Source organism: Triticum urartu, chromosome 4A (genome assembly GCF_056163025.1).
Source record: "Triticum urartu cultivar PI428250 chromosome 4A, HENAU_Tu73, whole genome shotgun sequence".
NCBI lineage: Eukaryota > Viridiplantae > Streptophyta > Magnoliopsida > Poales > Poaceae > Triticum > Triticum urartu.
In genome coordinates this window covers 306364747-306387744 of record NC_141876.1, presented here as the reverse complement: position 1 = coordinate 306387744, position 22998 = coordinate 306364747, and the positions used below count along the sequence as shown (strand labels likewise).

The 22998-nt window shown below is 45.6% G+C and overlaps 1 protein-coding gene and 1 pseudogene across 1 annotated transcript; both read right to left on the bottom strand.

Moving 5' to 3' along the window:
- Positions 1-13984: 13984 nt before the first annotated feature.
- On the bottom strand, positions 13985-22475 carry KAI2 (alpha/beta-Hydrolases superfamily protein). The gene is made up of 2 exons (XM_048714976.2): positions 21990-22475; positions 13985-14598 (listed from the first exon to the last, which is right to left on the bottom strand). The coding sequence occupies exons 1-2, from the start codon at positions 22358-22360 to the stop codon at positions 14154-14156; spliced, it is 816 nt and encodes a 271-aa protein (XP_048570933.1). The 5' UTR covers positions 22361-22475; the 3' UTR covers positions 13985-14153.
- On the bottom strand, positions 14605-21983 carry LOC147975673 (uncharacterized; annotated as a pseudogene).
- Positions 22476-22998: the final 523 nt, after the last annotated feature.

Here is a 22998-nt window from a genome sequence, read left to right as displayed (position 1 = left end):
TAATCAATTGTAATAACGTGAAGTGTGAACGCGTGATTTTGCTCCTTAGACCATGAGAGTATCGTAGTCACTTCTTATCGTAAGGTGGGCTTTGGGGTTGCTCAAATATCACCTGTAACACGGTGATCATAACGACAACTTACAGGATCATCGAAAAGATTGACAAGGGACTAGATAGCTCGAGAGTGGGATTTGCTCCTCCGACGATTGAGATATATTCTTAGGGCCCTCTCGGTGTGACGGCATTCATCATTGTCTAGCCAAACACAGGTGACTATGTCATGGGGATGCCAGAACAAAACAACGAGAAAAAGGAACAAAACGGGCAACGAGGATTTCGGTACAGTGAGCATGTGATGACTCAAGATGATATCAATACATTGTAGGTTATGTAAAGTATCGTGAAGCAATGCGAACATCACATGATAACCAAAGGTTCACTTGTACATCATTCGTGGCTCATAGGGATCGATATGGACGTCCACGGTTTCCGCTATTGGTTATTGAACGAAGGGGTTTCGTTCATGTCTATGAGTTACCGAACCCACGGGGTAACAACCTTAAGGAAATCACAATATTCCGAGTGTTAGTAGGATGGGAGTGATGAGAATATATTTGTTGAATTGTTTCATTAATATTCGAAATAGTTCTGAGAGGATCCGAAAGCGTTTCAGGGTCATCGGAAGGGTTTCGGTGAGTATTGGGTAATACTGGGTCTGATAATATTTAGAACACTTTTATATTTGATTTAATATCAACGAGCCTTAAAATGCCAAATGGAGGAAGGCAACTTGGGCCACCAAGGCCTAAGTGGGAAGGCGCCCCTTCCCCTGTGGAAGAAGGCCGAATTGTGGAAGGGGAAGGACTCCCCTTCCCTCCTTGGCCGGCGCAAAGGGAGGGGAGTCCTTCTCCTTCTCTTTGATGCTCTCCTCCCCTCCCAACCTATATATACTTGAGGATTTGTGCTCTTCAGGATACACAAGTTCTGGAGCCTCCTCTAGTTCTTCTAGTTCTAGTTCTAGTTGGTCCTAATTGACTAATTAAAGCTAGACTAATCCTATAATAGTCATAATTAGAAGACCCGTGTGGTTCTAATCTTCTCCCTCTAATTCTCCGGCGATGATTAGCTCTGGACGGCGAAGCGCTGGCGGATCGTGAAGGTTGCACGCTTGCAACCAAGTAGAGAAGCCGTGCTTTCGGTCTTCAGTTCGAGGGACTGTTCGTGGGCGATCCACGAGATCATTCATCGACGGTTTGAGGGACTCCAAGTACGATCTATACCGACACGTTTCTTATTCCGCTGCAACTTGGTGATGGTAACGATCATGATCCCAACCCGATATGCATCTTCATATTGACCTTGGGTGCGCGTAGGCATGAAATTTTTTGTTTTCTACTATGTTTCCCAACATCCCTAACCTGGCCCCTACCTATACGGCTGGGCGACTGGCTGACAAAAGCAGAACTCGCTCGCTAAATTACGGGTAAGTCATTTGTTCTACATCATTTTTGCCATTTTGTGTGTAGAAGTGCATGCTCTAGCTAATGCAACCAAAAGACCGATATGATAGAAGAGATTAGGCAATACATTTATACGTCAACACTCCCCCTCACGGGTGGCTCCCTCGGACCTAAACGTGGACCGTAAGTGGATTGCAACTTAATTGTGCTAGCCGGATCTTAAACTCAAGACCTCTTGGCTTTGATACCATGTACAAGTGCATGCTCTAACCAATGCAACCAAAAGATCGATTTGATGGAAGAGACTAGGCAATACATTTATACACTAACATGTTGTATTCTGGTCACTAAATTTTCTTTGAATTTTAGGTGACACATATGGAGGTCATAGTGAATTTCATAATCTTACGGGTACTATGCTCTAACAATTTACAAAACCATTTGTAGTATGACAATTATGCACTGTTAAATCTTCAGAAAAATATACAAACATTTTCCTTTCGTAGGCAGGCTTTAGCCACTGCTTTGTATATGAATATTTATGTGCTACATCTGAGTCATCTATTTGACATTCAAATTGATGAGGTGGTATTTATTTTCCTTGCAATTTGAAACCATTGTCTTTTCAGTATGTTGTAAACACACTAAATTATACTTTGTTTTAAAGAACAATATGCCAAGTCTTCATTTATGTTTCTGTTTTTAGAGCTTTAGCCATGGACTACATTCTGGATATGCGCCCTTGATGCGTGCTTTAATTGCCAGCTTCTTCTTACAAGTAGTACTTGCCATGTAAGTTGAAAAATAAGTTCCATGATTCTACCAAATGTCAAGTTAGTCAACATTCTCATTCCATATTTGATCCTTTCTAGACTCCATTGCTCCAACGGAAACACCATGTGTTCCTCACTGCATCATGCATCCTATTTGTGAGGGCTATCTTTTTCCAATTACCTTTCTTTTAATATATTTGCTAAAGGTAACTTTTTACAACTATTGTTAACCTTAAAATTGAAGATGTTCTCTATGCTTTGGTCGATTTTCTGCTGCTAAGTACTCTTCATGTCCTTTTATTTTTTGAAAAGAGTGAAGCCTAGAGATTTTGAGGGGTGCAACATGCCTGCTATATCAAAGTTAACTATACCATTACTTGAGGAATCATGTTGTGCCCAGTGATGTCCAAATGTCTTTGTTCTAGGAGTTAGATGCTAACAGGAGTTTTACAAAGTTCAATTTCATCTTGCCTCAACTCATTCTATATGTTTACTTGAAACAGAACCAATTTAGTCAGTCATTTCACTCCTTTTTAGTGATCTTTGGACCCTTTGTTTTGCAGCTTAATGATCTAATTTGCGTAATTCATGATGGATTTCAGGTTGGTTTCGTTGATTTTTCTTCAGAAGTGTTGGAAGAAAGCAAAGCACTATGTGATTAAGTAGAATTAGCTCACAAAGCATGTGTGATTGTCTCCGAAGATGATGTTTCTCACAAATTAGAAGAATTTGGAACACTTCTACTAGATTTGACTCTTGCAGCCTACAAAGGTCTAACCTCTGGAAATCTCAACAAGCTGAAAAAGAAGAGAGGAACCAAGGTGGAGACTAGCAAGGAGGGACAGAAGGAGGCTCCCAAGGCCAAGGCCATCTTCAAGCCTTGATCCCCAGACAGTTGTTGCACTCTCGGCATGTTTGACTTTTGGAATGAATGTAATGCTTTGTATTATGAATTGCTGGTCTTGTGTTAAGTTTGTAAGAATCCCCTTAAGTACTACTACAACCTCTGACGTGTGTTGGTCATACTGGACTACTTGTTGGAATTTATCTCAACCTTGGCCTATGTGTGCCAGCTCCAGGTCTTTGGCTATTTGCTGTCTCTGGATGTATTTGCTCTTAAGACCCTGGCTCAAAGGATTTAATGCTCCTTATAAATGAATACAAACTAAAATATCTTAAATTGGAATATTAGAGGGATCAACTCTAAAGATAAATGGTCTGCCATCTCCAATAAAATAGAGGATCTGGTTGTGCTATATTGTGTCTACAGGAAACAAAGAGAGAACATTTTGACACTGCCTATGTTAAAAACTTCTGCCCTAAAAGGATTAACAAGTTTGAATTCACTCCATCTGTGGGGGCTTCTGGGGGTCTCCTTGTTGCCTGGAATGATAATTTCTTCCAGGGGCAAAAAGTTTTTGAAAACAGGTTCTCCCTATCAATACAGTTCACACTGGGGGAAGTTGTTTTTTAACAAATATTTATGGCCCTTGTTCACTAGAGGAAAAGTTGGAATTTCTAGACTGGTTCAATAACATTCAAACTCCTGATGATGTAAATTGGCTGATTTTGGGTGACTTTAATTACATCAGATATCCTGAGAATAGGAATAAAGAGGGAGGAAATTTTCAAGAAATGCTGCATTTAATGAAGCTATTAATAATCTTGGTCTGGTTGAAATTCCCCTCAAAGGAAGAAGCTACACATAGAGCAACATGCAAACTGCACCCTTGCTGGAAAAAATAGATTGGATTTTTTCTTCAGAATCATGGACAATTTCATATCCCAACACTCAGGCAGCTGCCCTTTCAAAACCTATCTCAAATCATGTCCCATGTGTGATAAAAGTGGGCACAAGCATTCCCAAGTCCAACCTATTCAGGTTTGAATTTTTTTGGCTAGACCATGGTGATTTCAAAGAGGTTGTGCAGAATATCTGGTCACAAGATGCGCAGGAACAAGATAGTGCCAAGAGGATCACAGCAAAATTCAAGAGTCTTAGAAAAGGTCTAAAAATTTGTCCAACCTTGCAGCCACCATTAGAGCTTGTAATAATTTCATTCTCCTAATGGATACAGTGGAAGAGTCCAGACCTCTAACCAATGTGGAATGGAATGGCAGATGTATAATAAGTGAGCATTATCTGAAACTTCTTTCATACCAGAGAACTTACTGGAAACAAAGGGCTACCATAAGATGGGTCAAGTTGGGAGATGAAAACACCAAAAAAAATCAAGCAAAAGCCACTATCAAGTATAGAAAGAATCACATCAGTTCTATCCATGATGAGACTGGTCAAGAGACAACAGTTCATCAAGCCAAAGCAGTTGTTCTATGGAGAGCTTTCAAAGAAAGATTAAGCACATCTACCCCCAAAGTGGAATCTTTTCCATTGCACACTTTGATTCAGAGAAGGGGAAATCTAATGGAGCTAGAAAGACCTTTTACTAAGGAAGAAACAGATGCAGTGGTAGCTCAATTGCCACTAGATAAAGCTCCTGGTCCAGATGGTTTTAATGGGGCCTTCATCAAAAGTTGTTGGAGTATAATTGCTGAAGATTTTTATAGTCTGATCAAGGATTTCTATAATAGGAATGTCAATCTTCAGAGCATTAACTCTTCATATATTACTCTCATTCCTAAAAAAGATAATCCAATGTTGCCAGGGGATTACAGACCAATCTCTTTCCTAAATTGCTCTATCAAGATAATTACCAAACTCTTGGCCAACAGACTGCAAGCTGTCATTATTCGGTTGGTGCACATCAACCAGTATGGGTTTATAAAGTCTGGAATAATCCAAAATTGTTTGGCCTGGGCTTTTGAATATCTTCACCAATGCCAACAATCCAAAGAGGAAATTCTAATCTTGAAATTAGACTTTGAAAAAGCCTTTGATTTAATAGAGCACCAAACTATCCTAGATATCTTGAAGGCCAAAGGTTTTGGGAAGAGATGGATAAACTGGATAGATATGATTTTCAAATCTGGGACATCTGTTGTACTGCTCAATGGAATATCTGGTAAAGTGTTCCACTGCAAGAGGGGTGTCAAAGAAGGAGATCCTCTCTCACCTCTCCTTTTTGTTCTGGCTGCTGGTCTGCTACAGTCCATCCTCAATGAGGCCATGAGGAATAGGATACTCTCCCCTCCACTACAAGTAAACAGTTACCCTGATTTCCCTATAATCCTGAAGGAAATATGCCCTAGAGGCAATAATAAAGTTATTATTTATTTCCTTCTATCATGATAAATGTTTATTATTCATGCTAGAATTGTATTAACCGGAAACTTAGTACAAGTGTGAATACATAGACAAACAGAGTGTCACTAGTTTGCCTCTACTTGACTAGCTCGTTGAATCAATGATGGTTATGTTTCCTAACCATAGACATGAGTTGTCATTTGATTAACGGGATCACATCATTAGAGAATGATGTGATTGACTTGACCCATCCGTTAGCTTAGCACGATGATCGTTTAGTTTGTTGTTATTGCTTTCTCCATAACTTATACATGTTCATATGACTATGAGATCATGCAACTCCCGAATACCGGAGGAACACTTTATGTGCTACCAAACGTCACAACATAACTGGGTGATTATAAAGGTGCTCTAGAGGTGTCTCTAATGGTGTTTGTTGAGTTGGCATAGATCGAGATTAGGATTTTTCACTCCGAGTATCGGAGAGGTATCTCTGGGCCCTCTCGGTAATGCACATCACTATAAGCCTTGCAAGCATTGTGACTAATGAGTTAGTTGCGGGGTGATGCATTACGGAACGAGTAAAGAGACTTCCCAGTAACGAGATTGAACTAGTTATTGAGATACCGACGATCGAATCTCGGGCAAGTAACATACCGATGACAAAGGAAACAACGTATGTTGTTATGCGGTTTAACCGATAAAGATCTTCGTAGAATATGTAGGAACCAATATGAGCATCCAGGTTCCGCTATTGGTTATTAACCGGAAGTGAGTCTCGGTCATGTCTACATAGTTCTCGAACCCGTAGGGTCCGCACGCTTAACGTTCGATGACGATCGGTATTATGAGTTTATGTGTTTTGATGAACCGAAGGTTGTTCGGAGTCCCGAATGTGATCACGGATGGAAAAGCAATGATTGCTTGAGAGACATTTTGCAAACCTAAGTCCCATGGGGGACTAGGAGTAGTGGATATTCAACTGCACAATACAGCTCTGCTTATCAAAAATCTGCACAAATTCTTCAATAAGCAAAATCTGCCATGGGTTAAATTGATGTGGGAATCTTACTACACTACCAACCCACCTCAAGGCAAAATGGAAGATTCTTTTTGGTGGAAAGCACATTTGAAGCTAATCCCTCTCTTCAAGGCTGTGGCACGTTCTACGGTGGGCAATGGAGAGACCACTCTGTTCTGGACTGATAACTGGCACCAAAATCCCCTGGCACAACAATATCCTGAATTACACTCCTTTGCAATAGATGACCAATGCTCAGTGGCAACCATGAAACAGTCTTTGGATATCATGCAACAATTTCGTACTCCACTCTCCTCTATTGCCTTCCAGCAACTACATGATGTTACACCCATATTACTTCAGTTGGAAAGCTCTAATGACTCTTGGACATATGAGTGGAAATTTGGCAATTTCTCTGTTAGTAAGATGTACAAGCATCTGCTGGGACTTCCTGATGCTCATCACTTGTTCGGAGTGGTTCTTAACTTCATTGAAGGATGATCTCAACATAAGCAACAGTACACCATATACACTTATGAGTGACAAGCAGAAGGTGGGCACACTTCCTTCCATTTTATGCTAGTGTTTGCTGTTAGTTTATGCAATTATTGTTGTTGATGATATTGCTATTTTGTAGGGTTTAATAAATGTAGTTCAGAAGGTTTTTCCTTATTCAGAACACAGAAATTGTGTTAGGCATATTTACCAAAATTTTCACAAAGTCCACAAGGGTGACCAGCTGAAAAATGACTTGTGGGCTATAGCTAGATCCCCAAATGAGATGGCCTACACGAGAAGCATGAATCAGATCAAAGAGCACAGCCTTGATGCTTACAAGTGGGTTGAGAAGTTAGCTCCGAAAACATGGATCAAAGCTTTCTTCAACCCATTTTGCAAGTGTGACATATTATTAAACAACATGTCTGAAGTCTTCAACAGGTTTGCATTGCCCTCCCACCTTTCCTTCATATCATGTCAAACAATGCCATTGGGTACTAACATAACATGAACATATGAAAATATCTACAGTTATATATTGGATGGAAGAGAGCTACCGATTAAGTCAATGCTGGATTATATTTTCACGAAGCTCACAAATAGGATAGTTGGTAAGCAAAGGGAGTCGGAAAAGTGGACAGGAAGACTGCGCCCCAAGATTCAGAAGAAACTCGACAAATACATTGAGTGGGCAAAGAATTGCAGGGTGCAAGAGTATGGTAGAGGTGTGTTCAAAGTTTTCTCTCTACAAAACTCATACATAGTGGACTTAAATATGCTAAGCTGTGACTGCAAAAGGTGGGTACTGTCTGGCATCCCTTGTCATCATGCAATGCAACTTTCAGGCATGAGAGGATTGAACAAGAGAGCATGGTTCATTCCTGCTATATAGTGGAGTACAAAAAGTGTTATGGATATAACATGATGCCGATGAGGGATACAAATCTATGGGAGAAAATGAACGGGATTGATGTGTATCCACCATTGTACACAAAAGTTATGGGCAGGCCAAAGAAAAATAGGAAGAAAGATCCACAAGAGAAGAGTGACAAAAATGGAGTAAAGAAGGTGACCAAGCATGGTGTGACCATGCATTGTTCAATATGTGGAGCAGCTGATCATAACAAAAAGGGACACCATAATCATGTTGATAAGACTCCAAATGAAGAAGCTGCTAGGGAATCTAAAAAAGAGTATGATGATCCATCAATACTTGCTGTAATACACTTGTACTCTTATGCTTACTCCCATATACTTTTTCAGATTTAGGATACACTAAGTTCATACATTGCTTGTCTTGTGCAGAACATAATGCCACAGAGGGTATACCCACAGCTGGATCCAACACAAACACCTGATTCTATGGTGTACAAGATGCAGGAACAGGCAATGATGATTTCACTAATTAACTTGTACACACTCATAAATCACTAGTGTGTGTGCTCACACTTGCTCTGTCTTAATTTTTGCAGGAGAGGCTCACGTACCCACCCCCTAGGGAATTTGGCCCCTTGCCTGAGTCTACATTTATTGCAAATGCTAGAGAAGCAATGCCAGTAGGCAGAGTGACAACAACAATGGCTAGGGGGGAGGGGGAGGAGTCAGCAAGCAGCGCCTGCAAATGGAGAGGAAGCAGGTGAGTCAAGTCAGCAAGCAGCGGCTGCAACAAGACCCAAGAAAAAACAAGCAAGAGGGGGAGGCAGTGTAGGGAGAGGAGCAACAAATGCTGCAAGAGGAGGAGGAACTGCTGGGAGGGGAGGAAGAGATGGTGCAAGAGGAGAAAGAAGTGCTGGTAGAGGAGGAAGAAATGGTGCAAGAGGAGGAAGAACTGCAGCTGCTACATTTGGAGGAAGAGGTGCTGCTCCTGGAGATGTCACAGGAGCAAGAGTTGATGCTCCTGACTTTTACAATCTCCTGTTTGGAGATGATGGAGCTGCTGATAGAGCACAGTTCATGCAGGCTGAAGAGGGGGTTTTGTTTAGCCAAAATGCACCACATTCTGCTCTATCTCAAGATGGCCGACCTACTGATCTGCATGATTTTCTCTCTTTAGTTTACATCAGAACAAGTTAGAGTTCATGAATGAACTTTTAGTTAGGTTTAGTTCATGAATGAACTGCTCCTGTAGTTGGGGTAAAGATGTACTCCCTCCGTTCCTAAATATTTGTCTTTCTAGAGATTTTGACAAGTGACTATATACAGAGCAATTGGTGAGAAGCTCTTCATAGGAGGAGACCTCAATGGCCACGTGGGTACATCTAACACAGGTTTTGAAGGGGCGCACGGGGGCTTTGGCTATGGCATCAGGAATCAAGAAGGAGAAGATGTCTTAAGCTTTGCTCTAGCCTACAACATGATTGTAGCTAACACCCTCTTTAGAAAGAGAGAATCACATCTGGTGACTTTTAGTAGTGGCCAACACTCTAGCCAGATTGATTTCATCCTCTCGAGACGAGAAGATAGGCGTGCGTGCCTAGACTGTAAGGTGATACCTGGAGAGAGTGTTGTACCCCAGCATAAACTGGTGGTTGCTGACTTCCGCTTTCGGATTCGTGTCCAGCGGGATAAGCGTGCCAAAGTCGCTAGAACGAAGTGGTGGAAGCTCAAGGGGGAGGTAGCTCTAGCGTTCAAGGAGAGGGTCATTAAGGAGGGCCCTTGGGAGGAAGGAGGAGATGCGAACAATGTGTGGACGAAGATGGCGACTTGCATTCGTAAGGTGGCCTCGGAGGAGCTTGGAGTGTCCAGGGGAAGGAGAAGCGAAGATAAGGATACCTGGTGGTGGAATGATGATGTCCAGAAGGCGATTAAAGAGAAGAAAGATTGCTTCAAACGCCTATACCTGGATAGGAGTGCAGACAACATAGAGAAGTACAAGATGGCGAAGAAGGCCGCAAAGCGAGCTGTTGGTGAAGCAAGGGGTCGGGCATATGAGGACCTCTACCAACGGTTAGGCACGAAGGAAGGTGAAAGGGACATCTATAAGATGGCCAAGATCCGAGAGAGGAAGACGAGGGATATTGGCCAAGTCAAATGTATCAAGGACGGAGCAGGCCAACTCTTGGTGAAGGACGAGGAGATTAAGCATAGATGGCGGGAGTACTTCGACAAGCTGTTCAATGGGGAGAATGAGAGTTCTACCATTGAACTGGACGACTCCTTTGATGAGACCAGCATGCGTTGTGTGCGGCGAATCCAGGAGTCTGAGGTCAAGGAGGCTTTAAAAAGGATGAAAGGAGGCAAGGCAATGGGCCCTGATTGTATCCCCATTGAGGTGTGGAAAGGTCTTGGGGACATAGCGATAGTATGGCTAACCAAGCTTTTCAACCTCATTTTTCGGGCAAACAAGATGCCAGAAGAATGGAGACGGAGTATATTAGTACCAATCTTCAAGAACAAGGGGGATGTTCAGAGTTGTACTAATTACCGTGGAATTAAGCTGATGAGCCATACAATGAAGCTATGGGAGAGAGTCATTGAACACCGCTTAAGAAGAATGACAAGCGTGACCAAAAATCAGTTTGGTTTCATGCCTGGGAGGTCGACCATGGAAGCCATTTTCTTGGTACGACAACTTATGGAGAGATATAGGGAGCAAAAGAAGGACTTGCATATGGTGTTCATTGACTTGGAGAAGGCCTATGATAAGATACCGCGGAATGTCATGTGGTGGGCCTTGGAGAAACACAAAGTTCCAGCAAAGTACATTACCCTCATCAAGGACATGTACGATAATGTTGTGACAAGTGTTCGAACAAGTGATGTTGACACTGATGACTTCCCGATTAAGATAGGACTGCATCAGGGATCAGCTTTGAGCCCTTATCTTTTTGCATTGGTGATGGATGAGGTCACAAGGGATATACAAGGAGATATCCCATGGTGTATGCTCTTTGTGGATGATGTGGTGCTAGTTGACGATAGTCGGACAGGGGTAAATAGGAAGTTAGAGTTATGGAGACAAACCTTGGAATCGAAAGGGTTTAGGCTTAGTAGAACTAAAACCGAGTACATGATGTGCGGTTTCAGTACTACTAGGTGTGAGGAGGAGGTTAGCCTTGATGGCCAGGTGGTACCTTAGAAGGACACCTTTCGGTATTTGGGGTCAATGCTGCAGGAGGATGGGGGTATTAATGAAGATGTGAACCATCGAATCAAAGCCGGATGGATGAAGTGGCGCCAAACTTCTGGCATTCTCTGTGACAAGAGAGTGCCACAAAAGCTAAAAGGCAAGTTCTACAGGACAGCGGTTCGACCCGCAATGTTGTATGGCGCTGAGTGTTGGCCGACTAAAAGGCGACATGTTCAACAGTTAGGTGTGGCGGAGATGCGTATGTTGAGATGGATGTGTGGCCACACGAGGAAGGATCGAGTCCGGAATGATGATATACGAGATAGAGTTGGGGTAGTACCAATTGAAGAGAAGCTTGTCCAACATCGTCTGAGATGGTTTGGGCATATTCAGCGCAGGCCTCCAGAAGCTCCGGTGCATAGTGGACGGCTAAAGCGTGCGGAGAATGTCAAGAGAGGGCGGGGTAGACCTAATTTGACATGGGAGGAGTCCGTTAAGAGAGACCTGAAGGATTGGAGTATCACCAAAGAGCTAGCTATGGATAGGGGTGCGTGGAAGCTTGCTATCCATATGCCAGAGCCATGAGTTGGTTGCGAGATCTTATAGGTTTCACCTCTAGCCTACCCCAACTTGTTTGGGACTAAAGGCTTTGTTGTTGTTGTTTGTGTTTTTGACTATGTACAGAGCAAAATGAGTGAATATACGCTCTAAAATATGTCTATATACATCCGTATGTGATAGTCCATTTGAATCTCTAAAAAGACAAATATTTAGGAACGGAGGGAGTAGTAGGCAAGGCCTTTTCCAACTTTATTTTGCTTTGGTTTTCTCAGTGTTCAGACGTTCAAACTGTATGAAACTGTATTTTGCTACGCTTTTGTTTATGCTATGACAGTGCTAGTAGTTCAAGAGGCCTCCCATATCAATAGTAAGTAAATTTCTATGATTTCTGTAATCTGGTTTCAATTGGTTCATTCTTGAGATTGTTTTGACAGTGCTTAATTTGTAGAATTGTTGCTGCAAAATGTATTTAATCTGTGTCGTCTGATGCAAAATAATAAAAAGAGCAAAAAAGGTAGGCTATCTAGGACTCGAAACCAAGATCGGCCAGTGATAGATGACACCATATAGCCAGTTGGGTAATGAGAGGATTCTGTTACTTTCTCCCCATCTCTCCCTTTTCTCCCATGTAGTGTGCATCGTCTCTTTCCTCTGCTCCACCGCCCGTACGACAGAGGATGTCCACTAAAGGGCGTAGCCGCGACGGCACGCCGGCGCCCGGCGCGGGCAGCTCCAGTGCCGGTTCAAGGCGCCGCACATCCGGTTCAAGGCGCCGTGCATCCGGTTCTGCGTCCGGCGGGTTCGGGTCATCGTCCCGTGCCTTTGGGTCATCGTGTAGCCGCTATCTACAGTTCAGTAGCCGCTATCTTCAGTTATGTTCAGTTAGCTAAGATGTGGCTATCTTCAGTTATCTTCAGCCCACATATGTTCAGTTAACTAAGCTGTGGCTATTTTCAGTTATCTTCAGCCCACATCCAACCGGCGGACAACTATTCAACCCGACGACGCCGACGAGGACTCACCTAATTGCTACCGCAGCCGTCTGTCTCCGCCATCGCCTGTCTAGGGTTCCTAATTTGGGAACCGGGGGGATTTGTGAACGAGGGGACGACTTGCCCACTGTCATGAATGGCCCACTGTCAGCAGGTTTTTTTGCGCAAAAAATAATAAACCCACAGGGTTTTCTGCAAAGTGACCACGTGCACGCCTCATTGGACGGCCATGGTCGCTGACAGCGGGCCCACGAAGGGAGTAACTGTATTTGCACTGTTTTGCAAGTTCCGTGACCATAAATGTGTATTTTACAATTTTGTGCACCAAAGTGATCATCTAGTGCAAGTTCAAAGACCGCGGGTGTATTTACCTCTATCTATACGCTAGCTTTACTCGAGTTTTAAAACAAAAAACATCAACCAAATAACCAAACAACAGACTCCTCTGCCTGCTAGTTAATACTGATGGTGCGTAGCGTACAAAGCTTGATTCTGGAATTGGAGGCTAGGGTGTGGTTTCTCGGGACAGAACAAGGGAAGCTCTGCGTACTGCAGCTGGGTATCAGGAAATTGCAGCCTTGAAAGCTCTTGAAATCAGGAATGGCTAGAAATCAGTCAGCTGACGTTGAGAAATCAAAGGCCCAGGATGCTTCTTCAACCTCCGTCTCCTCTTGAGCCGCCAGCCACCATCGGCCGAACCGTTGGCCCCTGCCGCCGCGGCGGCGCTCCCGCGCTGCCTCGCCGCCCAGCCCTCTCTGGAACCACTCCCACCGCCGGTCCTCCGTCGCCCCGGCCATCCCTCTAGGCCCGCCGTGCTGAGCTTTTTCTCTAGCGAATCTCCATGCCACTGGCCATCACCGCCCTCACCCTGAACCCTAAGATAGATACTGACGTAGCCTCTCCGGCGAGCCCCCTTCGCTGCGGCTGGTTCTTCCTTCCCTCCGGCGAGGCCCCCTGAAAATCGACTGACCCAAAGTCGGATCCGTTGACTGAAGTGTAGCTAAACTGCTTCAAATCGCCATCAATCTGGGAATGGCCAATGTGATTTTAGAAACTGATAACTTTAAAAAGAAGTCGGGAAGCTGGGTGCTATGGCATGTCGCCCCAGTGTGTACTCATCGAGGATCGTAAGTTCTTACGAGTCAGTTTCTGAATTTAGAAATCCCGTATTGTCCTAGGATGACAGGCAATCCTAGTCTGCAGTGTAACGCGCTATGCCTATTGTAATGTCATAGTGGAGAGCAATTTAGCTTGCAAGGTTTTGCATTTCCACGAAAAATCTTCTCCAACACGTTTTCTTTTCCAAGTAGCACGGAACTACAGAAAAGCACATCCTTCAGAGTTCAGACTAAAACCATGGAGACAAAAGAGAGTAGGAATTCGTAGGGCATGAGTTCTGCTAAGTGATCCAACATGATTATTATACACATTTTAAAGTAGGCAAAGGTTTACAATGTACACTACAATTTCCACCGCCAAGAATTTACATCATGTGGTGAATCCTTAAGTAAATGCAGATACTGACCTCATAAAGCTTCCAAGCAACAGTTTCTATGAGCGATGGTTGCACTACTTAGAATGCAATGTCATGCTGGATGTGTCTGAGCAATACGGGGGTGACAATGTCCGGTGAGCTAAGCTGGGGGAGATGGCCCTCAGATGGCATCACCTCAACGATGGAGTCGCCACCAAGATGCTTGTGCAAGTACTCTGACACCACAACTGGCACTGCGAGGTCCTTGGTGCTCTGAACGATATGGCATGGGACCAAGACAAGCGGTAGGAGGGTGCGCACATCACTCTGGAAGATCGTCTGGGCAACGCTCAGGGCTATGTCTGGGCGAATGTTGAAGAGAGTTCGGCTGAACTCCTGAACTGACACTGATTCCAGGTCCCCTCCAACACAGAGTGGTGCAAAACCTGAGCACCAGGCCTTATAGTTTGATCTCATCGCTTCAAAGAGCTCATCAAGCTCCTCCTGCTCAAATCCCCCATAGTAATCCACATCATTGAGGTACCTGTTTGGTCAATACAAAATTGGATATGTGAAACAGAAATCATAAAATGAAAACAGAGCAACCAGAAACGAATTAGTAGAGAAGGTCTGAAAGGAAGGATGTAAACCCTTGAAACATCAGAACTGGATAGGATGTCCAGAGATACTCAACATACCAAACAAATAGCATGTACTTGTGAGATACAATTGCATTTGCTACAGAATAACAACTGAGTGATTCATATAATGTCTGATCTATAATTTTAATCATCCTCTCATCCGACAAGGGGTATGTGGGAGCACAAAAGAAACAATTAGGTTGTTAAGAAGTTGGGGTCGTCAGAAAGAGGACGAACAAGCCATGGACAGATGCTTGGAAAGGAACATCTCCCACTTAGCACCGTAATCTTCCAAACTAGCTCGGTATCCTATATCTTATATACATAAGAAGTTCATCCCCACTATCTTATTTATCTAAACATGCATCCTGTCCACATCACGATCTAGCCACATTAGCAACTCTCGGCATGCATGCGCTCTATTTTCAGTGTACACCAACAACCAACAAATGCTATTTTGCTGCCATCTTAACATTCCACGCCACCTCTATTTATTTCATGTCTCGTAGAAACATATGTGACTGATTGCATCCATCTAACTACCGCATTATTTGCTTGAAGTCCATATCTCTTCCCCTACCATTACGTTGTCTCTTCTCTCCTTAAGTACTCACTTTACCTTGGTCTTGCATCCTCCAGTTCACTTTCTCTTTCCCCACTCTTTTGCTAATTGGTTATTCCTTTGTTTCCCGACAGGCATGGAGAAGATATGGCTTCCTTGGTTTCTATTTCTTAAGCCTATCTGTTGCGTCCATTGGTAGGAGGTGTTTTGCATAGTTGTTGGCCGTTGTCTTCTGCTGCGCGGCTTGATTAACCCCGGCCTCTTAGCCTGTGCGGCCACCATTATCAACTGCGGCACCTTGTCCGCTTAATCGGAACAAAAGTACATATGGTAGTCATGATGTTAGGAGCTAGGGTTCTGCCGGTTCTAGGGCGGAGATTGTAGGGGAAAGATGGAGGAAGACGAGGTCGAGGGCGCGGCGGCCAGCGGCTAGGCGCCGTCCTTGCGTGGTGGAGAAGAGGCGGCGGTGGCGCAAGAGGCGGCTAGGGTTAGGTCTCCCAGATCCCTAAGGGAAGCCGAGCAAATACTGATTGCTTCTTGCTTGATTAGATTGATACATCTCCTCTCCTTATATAGAGAGGTTTACTTGACTCCTAAGCAAACGACCCTAATAACGATAAGATAATTGGGCTAAGCCCCTAATAACGATAAGATAACTTGGGCCACAGCCCACTGGGCTAAGCCCCTAATATGCCGGTCATGACACTTCTCCCTGCCTACACAAACAGCTCGTCCTCGAGCTGTAAGGTGAGGAAGCGCTTGCTGAACTCCTCGAGGTGATCAACCAGCGTCAAACACCTCCGCGACAGTGGCCGGGCATGTAGGTCTCGTCCTCCTCAATGTAGTCTGCAGCCTCCAGATAGAAGAATCGGGGGCAGACGTGGCCGGGCATGTAGGTCTCGTCACAGTTGAAGCACAACCCTTGGCGGCGACGCTCGAGTAGCTCGGCCGAGGTGAGCCGGCGGAACGGGCGCGCCGCGGTCGCGGCAAGGGGTGCCGCAGAAGCCTGAGCAGGCCGACCCTGCGCGGGAACATCCGGCTAAGGTGGCGGCCCAGCGGCCCGGGACGATGATGCCTGCTGGATGGCCACCACGCGGCGCTCATATGCGCGGGCGTAGTACATGGCCGTCTGGAGGTCCTGGGGTCCCTGCAGCTCGACGTCCACACGGATATGATCTGGCAGACCGCCGACGAAGAGTTCGGCCCGCTGGTGAGCTGTCACGCCGGGCGCGTGGCACGCCAGGGCCTGAAAGCGGTCGGTGTAGTCCTGCACCGTTGTGGTGAAGGGAAGGCGGCCCAACTCCGCCAGCCGGCTCCCACGTATCGGTAGTCTGAATCGAAGGAGGCGGAACTCGCGAAAACGCTCCCATGGGGCATACCGCCCTCGTCCTGCTCGAGGGTATAGTACCACGTCTGTGCGGCGCCGCGGAGGTGATAAGAGGCGAGCCAGGTGCGGTCCGACGTGAGCGTCCGTTGCCCCCGAAAGAACTGCTCGCACTGGTTGAGCCAGTTGAGGGGGTCCTCGGCGTCGTCGTAGGTGGCGAAGGCGAGCTTGGCGAAGCGCGACGGTGTCTGAGCATGACCGCCGTGAGTGTACGGCTCGGCGGTACGGAGCAGCGAAGAGGATGGCGTTGGTCCGGTGTGCACAGGTGGTCCGCAGGAAAGCAGTGGCCCGTCGAAGCCAGCGTGGAAACCCGCGGAGTCAGAGGGCCCGTTGTATGGCAGGGAGGGCGCCGGCTGATCCGCGGCCATGGTGTAGACTGGCAGCGGTGACGTCCCGGCCAACCAGGCCGGAAGCTGGGATGGCGAGGGCGGGAACCGCACTTGCTGAATCGGCACGCCCGCCGGCGCAGTTGTAGTCAGCCCGGTGCTTGGCGGCGGAGGCGCCAGCTGCTGCTGCCTGGAAACGGCGGAGGCGACGGGCGCGGCGATGGCCACGTCCGGCCATTATGGCCAGATCGAGGCGGTGGCGGGGGCTGGTTGTAGCTGCAGCGAGGGCTGCAACGGCCCGACCAGCGTCGCGGTGGCCCCGGGGTGCGGCGGCTGCCAGGGCGATGGCGGCGAGGACCTGGGCGGCATGGGTGACGCCGCGAGGGCCGGCGCCGGCCACTGCGGCCATTGGGGCGTGTAGACGGGCGACGGCTGAAGCGGCCAGTGGTGGTGTAGAGGCCCGGTCGGCGTCGCGGGTGCCAAATACCACGGCAGGGCGGCTGGCCCGGTCGCGGCGACCGGCGGCCCGTAGGGGCCGGCTAGGTATAGCCGTATCCCCTGGACGGCGGTGACGAGATCGTTGAGGACCCCGGTGATCTTCGCCAGGGAGTCGACGGCGGTCGGTGGTGCGGTGGAGGGCGCCGTCATCTGGGTGGTGGCGGCGTCGGAGGATGCGACCAGCAGCGCAGACGGGGAGGGCAGCGGCGCGGTGGAGAAGGCCAGCGGCGCGGTGGTGACGGTCGGCAGCGGAAGCGACGGGATGGGCGATGGCGAAGACATGATCGAAACTAAACAACCTGATACCAAGGTGTTAGGAGTTAGGGTTCTGCCGGTTCTAAGGCAGAGATTGTAGGGGAAAGATGGAGGAAGACGAGGTCGAGGGCGCGGCAGCCGGCGGCTGGGCGCCGTTCTTGCGTGGTGGAGAAGAGGCGGCGGTGGCACAAGTGACGGCTAGGGTTAGGTCTCCCGGCTCCCTAAGGGAAGCCGAGCAAATACTGATTGCTTCTTGCTTGATTAGATTGATACATCTCTTCTCCTTATATAGAGAGATTTACTTGACTCCTAAGCAAACGACCCTAATAACGATAAGATAATTGGGTTAAACCCCTAATAACGATAAGATAACTTGGGCCACATCGCACTGGGCTAAGCCCCTAATATGCCTGTAACACATGAATATGCATTCGTGCCGGCCACCTTGGCACTCCAGTTTCTCTCTCGATAAACCTTCATGCGCCAGCCACGCTGCTACGGTAAGGTGTTTGATATGTGTCCATCATATTTGTCCTTTTTATTTGTTTTCTTTTTCCCATACATTTTGCTAGTTTAGGCTTCAAACCATGTATAGTCAATAGGATGTCGGCTGTTTATTTCTTGTGAATTTTCCCGTGGAATAGAGCTTAGCTCCACCTACCTCCCCTCGTGGGAACAAGACCTCCATTGTGGAGATGGCTCCTTGTGGATAATAAGGCCTCCGGAGGGAGAAGACTTTCAGGAGTACAAAAGCCACCTCCGGGTGAAGATTCATCCATGGAATTCAAGTCCTCTTTGTCTTACGACTTGGGGAAGAACCCTATCCTGCTCCCTCTCTCTTGTGGATGATTGAGATCAAGGATTTATCCATGTGTGTCTTGTGTTGCCACTTGTGTGTTGATTTGTGCTTGTTTCCCCTGTGTTCTTCCGCTCTTCTCTCGTGCTCTTCGTGTTCTTCCTCAAATTCACCTCCAATTCGTGAAGATAGGGCCACCCCTATGTTTTGCCCCATATCATAATAGATTTTGCTTCAGCAGTACGAGCTCCAATATGTCACTTGCACAGAGATCTACCTCAAGTAGATACTGCGTACTAGAACATTTATTGTAACTGCTACCTCACCCAGGATAGTTTTGGTGGGAAACTTGGTGTCAAATCCTGGAGCTCACCAAGATTTGTATGTGGGCTGGTTTGTGGTGGTCTGGTGGATCTTTTTACTATGTAATCTTTCGACTTTTGTGTTTACTCCATGAAATCTCGAAAACTAACTATTAGCATCAATCCCGTCATACCAAAAAATGGCCCAAACCAAGCCAGATCTACTTGCTCCTGTAGGCAGCATTAACCACTAGGTTTTAGAAACCCTCATAGAACATCTGTCCAAGATAAAACTCATATTCCATTCCAACAGATATCATGATACCATTTTCAGTCAAGCTGATTAAGATCAGTCTCACAGTTACGGTGGGGGACGGGGGTACCACCTCGTTCAACCATTTACAAAAGGCAAGCACATACCTCGAAGAAGAAAAAATAACTAACCACATCCAACAGCAACCTATAATACCACCTTGCAGGTAGTTATGAGTCTATTATCCTGGTTTCTTATCAAGTCACCTAATTAATCTAAGATCCAACGGTTCAACACTGAACACCCCTCTAGAATCCAAGTAAATTAGACCATGGTTATTGACAGCATCTAGATCACCATCACTAATAATGTTTTTGGAATAAAACCATAAGAGCTAATCCTTTGAGGCAGGATCGCAAAATGTCTCCATCCTAATGAAGGTACATCAGATTAGTGACGCTGTAAGAAGGTATGAGGTGTGTAAAAAAGTTGTAGGCCTATGTCCCGAGCGAGTCGTTAATTTCTGCCTGTCGTCATGCCGCAATCTGCCCCCAAATCCTAAAAAATCCTTCGTGAGTAGAGCAAATCAATGTATTATCCCAAATCAATCAAAATGACTGCATACATGTAAATCAAACGACTAAAAACCGATGCTCCCAACATCAAATTCCCCAATCGATATGACTAGAAGGGTTGAGCGCTTTGCTGTGCCGTTGTTGTTGTTGGGATTTCATAATTTTTGTTTGTTATTTTGTTTGGCGCGTCGGGAAGATATTTTTTTAGACAATCTCACAAAGCTTTTATTAAGTCGTCAATGTTTACAGGGACGAAAAAGATATTATCAGGCTGGCCTAATCAAACATGGCGGCCAACCCCTAAGATAAAGCATGCTTCACTAGATTGTGAGCTTCGACATTTGAGCTCCTAAACCCATTAACGAAATTACACAAGGTGAATGCAGCAGCCCGGTCTATTATTTCATGAATGATTGCACCATAGCCCATAGAGCTCCCCCGATTGAGATCTTCAACAACCACCAGACAGTCTGAAGCAACATGAATCCTTTGGGCATAGATCATCAGCAAGTGCCAAGGCCTCTCTGACTGCAGGTGCCTCAAGTGTTGTGGTATCAGAAATACCAATGAATATAATTACTGGCGCTCCCAAGTAAGATCCGCCTTGGTCTCTGCAAATTGTCTAGCTAAGGATTTAGGAGTTAAGGAATGTAATTTAGCTTGTAACAAGATGGGAATGATAAATATCTATCACCCATCTTGAGGGGGAGTGTTGGGTTGAGTGTGTGTAGTGTGTGCATGGGTTTAGCCCAAAGGCCCACCCTTGTGTATATACTCATACTTTTAGACTGTAGAAGGTAGTAAGAGAGAATTCCAGAATTTTCCCAAAGACAACAGATCCAATTCTTGGCATTTAAGTTTTAGTTATAGCACATGTGCTCAACCATTTCCTCCGTTGGGAGAGCCCATACACTTCTTGCCATAGAGCAGTCAAGCAACGCGTGTCACCATGTATCCTTCGCTCCCCATAAGGAACATACACACATCGTAGACACATTCCGATGGTGGAGGAGTTGTGCCGTCGGAATTGAGTGCCGTGCCAACCGCCATAAAAAGACCTTTAGTTTCGATGGCGCCCATATATTCCAAAGGGAAGTCCAGCCCCTATTCTCCTCAGCCCCATCAAACGTGCCTTCACCTTCCTCCAGCCAATTCTCCCTGCTCAGTTTTGTTTTGACAATCATTCTATAAGCATATCTGACTGTGAAGTTTCCACGACGTTCCTCGCTCCATGCCCAAAAATCCTCTGCATGGGGAAGATGGTGTATGTTTTCTTTTTTTATAATACGGTACTTTGGTCAGCTTTCTTGGCAGCGTGATTCTATCTTTTTTGATAATCAACTCATACTTATATGGGGAAGTTTCTTGCGCCCGTGGCCGCATGTATAATATCGGTGCTACAGTGTCACTTGTTGGCGCTTCTCTTTTTCTAGGTAGTGAGAGGATGCACAGGACTGATCTGTTCTCTAGGCTGGTTTGCTGCCGCTTAATTTGAGAAATTATTGACCCATTCAAAATCGTGAATCAGATCCAAAATAGAATACTTTAACTGAGAGAGCTAGTTGAGAAGTTGTTGACCCAGTCAAAATCGTGAACCAATCGAAAACTGAACATCTCCATTGAATTGGAGGACTCCAAAATTAAGGAGCATAGTCTATTAGACTAGTCACAATGGGGAGTAACGTAGACTAGTAACATCACATTTTACTAGGCTATGTTACTACCTCCACAGTCAGGGGCGTAGCTATGTAGAGCTAGCCGGTGTCACTGGCACCGGGTCCAATTTGAACTTGCTTAATGTAATCCATTGATTTAGTGTGTAGATCATTGAATTATTTGACATGTAGGCATGCATTCTTCTATATGGACACCGGGTAATTTCCAATCTGGATCCACCCCTGTCCACAGTGGGTAGTAATATATGTGTGTTGTCATGTTATAGTTCATTTATTAGCCTATAGACTCATATTGTCTTGGTATGTGTGATGTCACAGTAACTAGCTAAGTTACCACCATCACCTCTCTCATCATTAAATATGTGCCACATAAGCAAAATTATCTTGAAAAGTGTGATGTTACTAGTGATATTACTTCCACTGTGGCCAGCCTTAGATGGTTAGGACCATCAAACAAACAAATAAATAGTTCCAGTGGAAAGACATCTATCCATTTATAATCATCCTTTAATAGGATTAAGGGATCCTCCAGTTGGAAATGATAACAGAAACCCATAAGTCATTAGAAGGAATAAGAATCTTGTGCCGACCTTCTGTAATAGTCTACCTAGTGGGAATTAAACGAATTAAGCAGCTACTTAGAAAGTGAGGCAACGTTGCAACGTACCTGGGAGAAGCGGAGAGGAGTACAAGCTTGGAGAAGAGGTCGGGACGGGAGATGGAGGCGAGCACGCCGATTACGGCGGAGACAGAGTGGCCGACGTAGATGCAGGAGGCGATCCCGAGCTCCTCCAGGATGGCAAGCAGATCGAGCGCATATCCCTCGAGCGTGGCGTAGCGGGAAAAATCGAAGTAGTCTGGGTTGGTCGGCCCGGCGCCCATGGTGTCGAAGAGGACCACGCGGTAGTCGGCGACGAGGTGCGGCACCAGGTGCTTCCACACCGACTGGTCCGTACCGAAGCCGTGCGCCAGGACGATCACTCCGCGCTTCCCCTCCCCGACAACCCGCAGGTTGTGTGCCTCCTCCACGATCCCCATGGATTTGATTGACTTCGCTTTCTCGTCTCCTCTTCTTTGACGGGGTGAGAGAGAGGGGAGTGGGCGGCAGCTGAAAATGGACGAGTGGCTAAAGGCGGGCGCCGGGCTGGACCGCACTCCGCCGGTGCTCCCTCCTTCTATCTATAGGGCCTATAGCATTTTGCAAGATTAATTTTGATTAACTATTAAAGCAATAATATATAACATGCAAGTTACATAAAGCATATCGTCGAATTCACACATGAAAAGAGCTACCAATAATATATTTTTACATTATACATCTTATATACTCCCTCCGTTCTTAAATATATGTTTTTTTAAACATTTTAAATGGACAACAACATACAAATGTATGTAGACATATTTTAAATTGTAGATACTCCGTCACTTGTTGGAGTCTCTACAAAAACCTATATTTGAGAACTGAGAAAGTATTATTAATTTTATCAATAGTCAAAAATGATCATAAAAACGTATTAGACCTTATATTAATGAAAGGAGGAAGTAGAAAGAATGGGATCGACGCAGGCTAGCAGTTTGCACTAGCCGCCGTAAAAGGCGCATTAGGGAAGGACTAGACAGAGGGAATCGTGAAAATTACTCTTACTCCCTCATTGCATTAGAGCAAACCATTGCGC